The sequence below is a fragment of the Sesamum indicum genome, linkage group LG8 (genome assembly GCF_000512975.1).
Source record: "Sesamum indicum cultivar Zhongzhi No. 13 linkage group LG8, S_indicum_v1.0, whole genome shotgun sequence".
Taxonomy (NCBI): Eukaryota; Viridiplantae; Streptophyta; class Magnoliopsida; order Lamiales; family Pedaliaceae; genus Sesamum; species Sesamum indicum.
Window position 1 is genome coordinate 17,249,872 of NC_026152.1, and position 7,049 is coordinate 17,256,920.

Genomic DNA, 7,049 nt, shown 5'->3' on the forward strand with positions numbered 1-7,049 from the left:
GAAAGACAAATGCCCTTTGTCCTTTTGGGGGGGGGGGGGCATACTGCACAATGTAAAGACATGCACTGTGACCTCTGGGTTTATTTTTTTTGTGTGTGTGTGAGAGAGGGAGAGAGAGGGGCGGGCTTATTTATATATTTATTATAAAAAAAATGCAAGACTGCCCCAATTTTGGGAGCCTTGCAAAAACACTCACTCTTTTTCCATTTTTTAAAGAAATATTATTATGGGTCGTTAGTTGAGCTAACAACTCATGATAACAGATAATATATAATATATATATTTAATGATTACGGCTGGAATTGGTAGTGTAATGACTCAACTTTTTTTGTTTTAATTTAATTATATTTTATACTAATCAATATGGTTGATAATTTGTTAATAATTTAATTTTACTAATTTATAATTAAGTAATAATTATTTATTTCAATTATATAATATTATGAACTTTTTTATTTAATATTTTTATAATTAAAATTATTAATAAAATAAAAAAATTATTGAGAAATATACTTAATATTTTTAATTATATAAGATTATAAATTTAAAGACTTATTAACAACTAATAAATTCGAAAATTTACATTTAAAAAAAAATGTAATCAAGTATTAGCTTTATTTTCTTGTCTACGGGCTTGCCTTGGCACATTAATTTGATGTGAATGAGTTTGGCTTTCTTGGGATTTTTGTTGAATACGAATTTGCTGCCTTGCCTGTGCTTGTGGTCAGTCCATCTCATTAGGAGTGCTTGCAGTTTGCCTTCCACCCACACAAGTAGTCAACAACTAATAAATTTGTAGCAACTTAGGTAATCATAGGAGATAAAAAATGAAAATAGCAACTGGATTTAACGAGTTTCTTCATTTATTAATATATAATTCAAATAATTATTATAGGTGTTTGTTTGTTGATATTTCTCTCAATTTTCGTATGAAATGTCATGGTTCAATTTTAAAATGTATCAACTTTTGAATTTTTTTGAAAAGTTGATGAATTGGCCTATTCACTTGAATTAGGACCAAGCAACTAATGGTTCAAGTGGTTTTGAGGGTAGTTCGATTTTATGGGTTAGATCAGACTGTTTTAGAGACCGAGTGACGGTTCAACCGGTCCGGTCTGGGTTCTAAAACATTGATTGAAAATATTAAATATATTTTTTAATTATAAAGATATTAATAAAAAATCATAATCTTATATAATTGAAAAATAACAACTTTTACTTAATTATTATAATTAGTAAATTTAAATTATTAACAGTCTTAATTAGTAGAAAATAATAATTTTATTTAAAAAAAAGTTGAGTTATTGGTCCCACTAATGATTCCAACTGTAATCATTTAAAAAAAATATTATCACGATAATATTTTTGAATAAATGAAAGAAGAGTGAGTGGCTACTAATGTCTCACTCTAATTTTGCAAGGCTCCCCAAAATTGGGAATAGTCTTGTATATTTTTTTAGTAATAAATACCTAAATAAGCAGAAAGAATGCCTATGTCCTTTTTTTTGGGGGGGGGGGGAACAGTGACCTCCGTGTTCTGTGTGTGTGTGTGTGTGTGTGAGAGAGAGAGAGAGAGAGAGAGGTTAGCCAGAGAAACTATCTCTTGGGCAAAAGTGCCCAAAACTCTCAAATCTAGCAATCTGTTTTAAGTAAGGTCTATTAGTATGTTATGCGCATTAAGCAATACTCCCTTCTCGGCGCTCATTGAATCCAGTGATACTCCTCCCTTTAACATACAATTATGTTCTGAACATTCCAGGTTGATGTAGGTAAGAGGCCGGTGACTGGTCTGAGATTGTATCTTGAAGGTAAAAGAAGCAACCGCTTGGCTGTCCACCTGCAACACCTCTCATCTCTTCCAAATATATTTCAACTCGCAGATGATCCAAATGGCAATTTTCGCCAGGAATCATATGACCGCAGATATTATGAGAAGGTACAGTGGAAGAACTTTTCCCATATATGTACCGCTCCTGTTGAATCCGACGAAGATCTTTCCATTGTCACTGGAGCACAATTACAGGTTGGGGATTGTGGGTTTAAGAAGGTTCTTTTCCTTCGTCTCCGTTTCTCAACTGTTATAGGAGCAGTTTTAGTTAAGTACCCAGAATGGGATGGATCCCCTGGGTTGGCCCGCAAATCTGGACTCATCTCAACTCTGATTAGCCACCACTTCACGGCAGTTCAAAAACCACCCCCTCAGCCAGCTGATGTGAATATAAACTCTGCTGTGTACCCTGGAGGCCCTCCTGTTCCTACCCAAACTCCCAAACTCTTGAAGTTTGTTGATACAACAGAGATGACAAGAGGGCCGCAAGAACCACCTGGTTATTGGGTTGTTTCAGGTGCGAGACTTGTAGTTGAGAAGGGGAGGATCTCTCTTAGGGTAAAGTACTCATTACTTACTGTTATTCAACCTGATGACGATGGGTCGGAATGAGATCACAATAGCTTTTTACTTACATGAGAAGGAGCAATTTTGGATTAATGTGATATGGCTGTTGGATAAGAGACCAATGGTAGTGTCTTTGCAGAGACCTTACAGATAAGCCACAAAGTTCCACTATTACAGAGTGATTGGCTGCGTCTCCATTTCCACATGAAGAATATTTGTACAGAATTGGTGTAGCAGCTGAGTTTCATATCAGAAAAGACAATTGTATTTAAAAATGTTACTTATCTCAGTGTTCTCCATTTTGCGAGATGAGATTTTGTTTTTTGTCCTTGGTTTTACCCCTTCGTGTCATGTTCATTTCATCATTGTTGGCTATTTCATAAGTAGCTTCCACGATATCGTCTGTAATATAGTTATGACAAATTTTAAATCATTAAATTTCAGTTTCTCTAGATATTGTTGGAATATCTTAGCTCAGTGACTCGTAACAAGTGATCTGGTTATCGAAGTCATTCAGCAGCCTTGTCTTCCTCCATGTTAAGGCTCTGAGATGTTTTACAAAATTGCTGCAGCAATGTGCTAAATAGCTTCCCTGTAACAAATTCTCCTATTCATGTTGCCCATAATAGCTTATTTTCAGGCATCAAATTTTCAATTGTTGATGCATTTAGATTCCGACATAATTTGCTGTGTGGGGCATAATTACATTCCTTGCAAGATTTCACATTCCTTGATTGCCCTGTAGGGGAGGGGACGACTTTGAACTTAGCAATCTCAACAAGAAGTTCAATTTCTATTCAGATGTAACTACTAAGCCAAAATTCAGTCAACTGCATAAACTTCTAATGTGTTTAAGCACTACAAAAAGTGACTCATCTACAGGGCATGGATATGGAGAATAAGGAACGTCGAACTAATGGTCGAGGGGTAGGCTATACTATACTGTTTTCATGAGAGGGCCAATATACTCCTTCCCTTCGACAAGCTAGCGGAGCCGGTTGAGCAATGAAGGTTGGATACTGCTGTCCTGGCATCACAACTGAGAAATCGGATGCATATGTTGTTTGTACCTGTCACAAGAAACGAGCTCATTGGGATCGGTTGGAACTATGCCAATGAAGTAGACAAACACATACACACACGGGTGATCATGATCAATGATTATGCATTTCCCTCATTAGGGGGAAAGTACCTAGAAACCAACATGATATGGGGTTTACACTCTTAATAGTTTTTGGGGTTTCGACTCGTTTTTCTTTCTACTTGAGCACTTGGTTGTGGGAAGAAAATACACAGACCCAAAGATGACAATGCAACGGAAAGCCACAAATATGAAACAAGAAGATCAAGAAAACCTCACACAGAACACACAGATGCATAAAGTAAAAGACAACAGTAGTACAACCTGGTATCCACCGGTTCCACCCTTCGCAAAAGTTCATAGTAAAAGAAGAATAAGGCAGAAGCTTACAACATCTGAGTTCCCAAGCTTCTGCATTTGTCTTGATTCCATCCCATGACTAGATTGATCGTGGGATACATTTGGTCTGAATAAATGTTCGAATATAGCCATGATGAGGAACATCGATATCAAGATAGCTGTAGCAACAAATCCGAAAGAAATGGCATTCATCGATGAGCCAAAGCTCTTCCATGGACCTTCCTTGTTTACATCTGTCTGAGAAGGACTAGGATTTGAACTGCCGTAGATGTCCCATGTTTTTGCTCTTCCACTGTTGAACTCGGTCATATTCATTCTGTCGGCTTGGTTTCTGATCTTCAGAGAGATTCTCAGTAGCTGGTCTGTTCCTGTTAAAGGGTCCAGAAATAGAAGATCGTCAATACATTTGTTTCAAGCAGAATCAATTCATTTGTGTCTGAACGCAAAGCCCACGTACAAGAAGAGGATGTTAGAAGTAACACCTCCCCTTGAAAAGACACTTTTTATTCATTCTTCAACTATTTTGATCTAATCCAGTTTATTGAAAATCAATGCAAGCATTTCTAGTTATATCAAAAAGTTAATGATCCTGATCTTCTCAATCCTAAAGCTGTCCTAATTTCCAGAAACAGATAAGAGAAGCAGAAAACAACATTGGAGAAGAAAGATAAGCAATGATGAAAACAAGAATAGGTGATGCCCTTCTTTTCTACCCCTTCTCATGAATAATCCAGACACCACAGTCTGAAAAATGCACAACAAATCTGAGATTTACATGCGTTGCTAATCTTACAAAATTCTGAAAGAAAAGAATTCTATGATTCTTGCAACTTCTCAGTTCACCTAAATGACACATTGATTATATACGAACAAAAAGTTAAATTTGATGCATAATAGTAGCATGAATCATTTATTACTACCTGAAAATGAACACTTATGATGATTAAACTTTTCTTAAAAGGGTGCGAGAAACTGGACCAAAATGTACCATATAGGATAAAATTACCAGAAGGAAAGAACTAGGAGAAAAACTTGCAAGGCATTCAATCAAGAACATTCACTGCAATCATCATCTTCAATTTGGACCGAGAAAACTGACAAAAGACAACTGGAGCAGCAGAGACACACTAAGTTTTTCTCATGAGAAACTTCAGTTGCATTATTTGTCTTTTTATCCTTAACAGGCACAAATCATCAGATTCTTACACAACAAGCTTCTCTGTCATGAAAGAACAAGACACACATTCCTTCCAGCCTTATAGAAGATGCAGCTGAGCTTATGTTTGTGAATGTAAAGAAAGAAAAAGGTGGTAGAGTTTGGGATAATCTCAGTTATTACAAATTTTTTAATGTTTCCAATGTAAATAAAAATTGATGCTTAACTTAATGAGTACTATACCTTGTCCGGAGCAGCAGGGTTAAAGAAATCAAAGGTATGGGCCTTGTTGTCGGGGTGAGAAGAAAGAGAGTGTTGGTTCTTGCTGTTTCAAAAGTGTTATCAGTTTTGAGATTCACCACTACTCATCCTAGTCTGGGCTACCTAGTTTTTGTTGTTCAAGAATTGGCATGTTTAGGATGTCCAAGTTAGGAACAAAACCAATTTTAGTATCGAGTGTGATCCAATATTATATTTTAAATTTATATTTTGATGTTCAGATTTTTTTCGCATATAGTCCGATGTTGGGCATAAATGCGTAATTTTATAATACTTTACTGGTGTAGTCTCGTAGTATATATAATTAATGAGAAACTAATGCTGGAATTTGATGAAAATATTCCTAATAAGAAAAATGGGAGGGATTGTAAAAGTAACAACATTCTTGAACAAGTCCGATTTTCCTTATATAGTCCATAATAAAAAACATATGCAGGCTTACAAATTATTTCATATGACCCTTGTAAGAATTTCATCGTATATATGTGGCAACATAAGAGTACGAGTTCAAGGTAAACTTTAGAACATACTAAAAATTATTACATTAGAATTAATTATTACAACCAAATGAAGTTGGTATAGAGCTGAGGCAACATATGTATCATAACCAACAGATTAACATAGTCATTGCCAGCCCTAAAATGGGACACACAACACCAAATGGATTCATCATTAGAAAGTTGGCAGTTCATTACAAGAGAAAAACACACCTCCCAAATTTTTTAACTTGAAAGGCTGCAAACAAAGTAATTAACAAATTTAAATTATTACAAGCTTAGAATAAGTTGTTTTGCTTTGTTGCAGAATGATTGAGAAGTAGTGGTTCTGATATCAAATCAAATGGTAGAGAATAAATGTTGGATTTCTTACAGCTATGCAGCACCTGGGCAGAAATAATTTCAATTCTAGAAAGGAAAAAGAATGTAATGAAAAGGAGAGGTGATGCAGACCATACCCACATTTTATTCCTTAGAATTCTTTCCCTGCAAACCTGTCACAAGAACCCCACAATTTCTCCTCACAACCATTTTAAATTTTTTGTATTTAATTTTCCTCTATAATGTTGCGGTTTCATGACTCTATTATAGTATAAAAATGTTGTCCTAAAGATTAAGAGGGTGTTTGGCTAATTTTTTTATATGATTTTATAAATTTATACATTTTATAGGATGTCGGATCTTAATTTTAAAAGAAATCATTGAAGTATTTGGACAAAGTAAGATGACAGAGCTTATAATATATTATTAATGACAAAATTGTAATTACTTCGAAGAAAATTGAACTAAATTATTAAGATTTCTGTAATAAGTTGGGAGTTCCTTTATCATCTTGTAAGTCTTAAAACATGTTTAAAAAGCTTATAGACTCATCCAAACACTCTCTAAGATTGATGTTCTATGGTTATACAAAGTACAAGTTTATGGGTCTAAAATCTTATCTCATGTGTAAATATTTGTCTTAATATATGGTCTTGTAATTATAGTAGTTATTGATGAATGTATGTACGTAAAAAATTGACGTAACGATGTTTTTCTATTTTTTTACCTAGAAGAAAAGGAAAAAGAAGGAAGGTTACACATTTGAAATTTTATTGAAGTAGAGACAATGATCCTAGAAACATTCAAGAAAATTTAGGAAAAAAATGCAATTGTGATTATTACAACATAAAAAAAGAAGGAGAAGAAAGAGGAAGGAACATAACCTTTTCTTTTTCTTTCTCATCCTTTAAAGTTGAATGAATGGGGCTAACCTTCTTTTTCAACAAGACAATCAAAATG

At 34.5% G+C, this 7,049-nt stretch overlaps 2 protein-coding genes across 6 annotated transcripts in view; one reads left to right on the forward strand and one right to left on the reverse strand.

The window, feature by feature from the left end:
- Positions 1 to 2,847, forward strand: part of LOC105169089 (MACPF domain-containing protein At4g24290) — a 7,768-nt gene extending 4,921 nt beyond the window's left edge. For 2 of the 3 annotated variants that reach the window (XM_011089373.2, XM_011089374.2), the window contains exon 7: positions 1,760 to 2,847. In XM_011089373.2, the coding sequence (XP_011087675.1) occupies positions 1,760 to 2,440 (681 nt within the window). In that variant the 3' untranslated portion in view covers positions 2,441 to 2,847. The remainder of the gene's footprint in view (positions 1 to 1,759) is intronic. The other variant, XM_011089375.2, reaches the window with a different exon arrangement.
- Positions 2,437 to 5,386, reverse strand: LOC105169088. Of its 3 annotated transcripts, none has more exons than XM_020695897.1 (3): positions 5,236 to 5,386; positions 3,867 to 4,204; positions 2,437 to 3,465 (listed from the first exon to the last, which is right to left on the reverse strand). In XM_020695897.1, exons 2-3 carry the CDS (start codon positions 4,149 to 4,151, stop codon positions 3,328 to 3,330), a joined length of 423 nt encoding a protein of 140 aa, XP_020551556.1. In that variant the 5' UTR covers positions 4,152 to 4,204; positions 5,236 to 5,386; the 3' UTR covers positions 2,437 to 3,327. The 3 variants fall into 3 exon arrangements, with proteins under 3 accessions (XP_020551556.1, XP_020551555.1, XP_011087674.1); XM_020695896.1 differs by lacking the exon at positions 5,236 to 5,386 and adding an exon at positions 5,043 to 5,196; XM_011089372.2 differs by lacking the exon at positions 5,236 to 5,386 and adding an exon at positions 4,843 to 5,179.

Bases quoted from the DNA above. Each gene is read 5' to 3' on its own strand.
- LOC105169088 (XM_020695897.1), bottom strand. From the start codon at position 4,151: ATGAATATGACCGAGTTCAACAGTGGAAGAGCAAAAACATGGGACATC. The intron at 3,466-3,866 runs GTAAGCTTCTGC...TTCTTGTGACAG, and splicing joins AGCTTGGGAACTCAGATGTT to GTACAAACAACATATGCATC.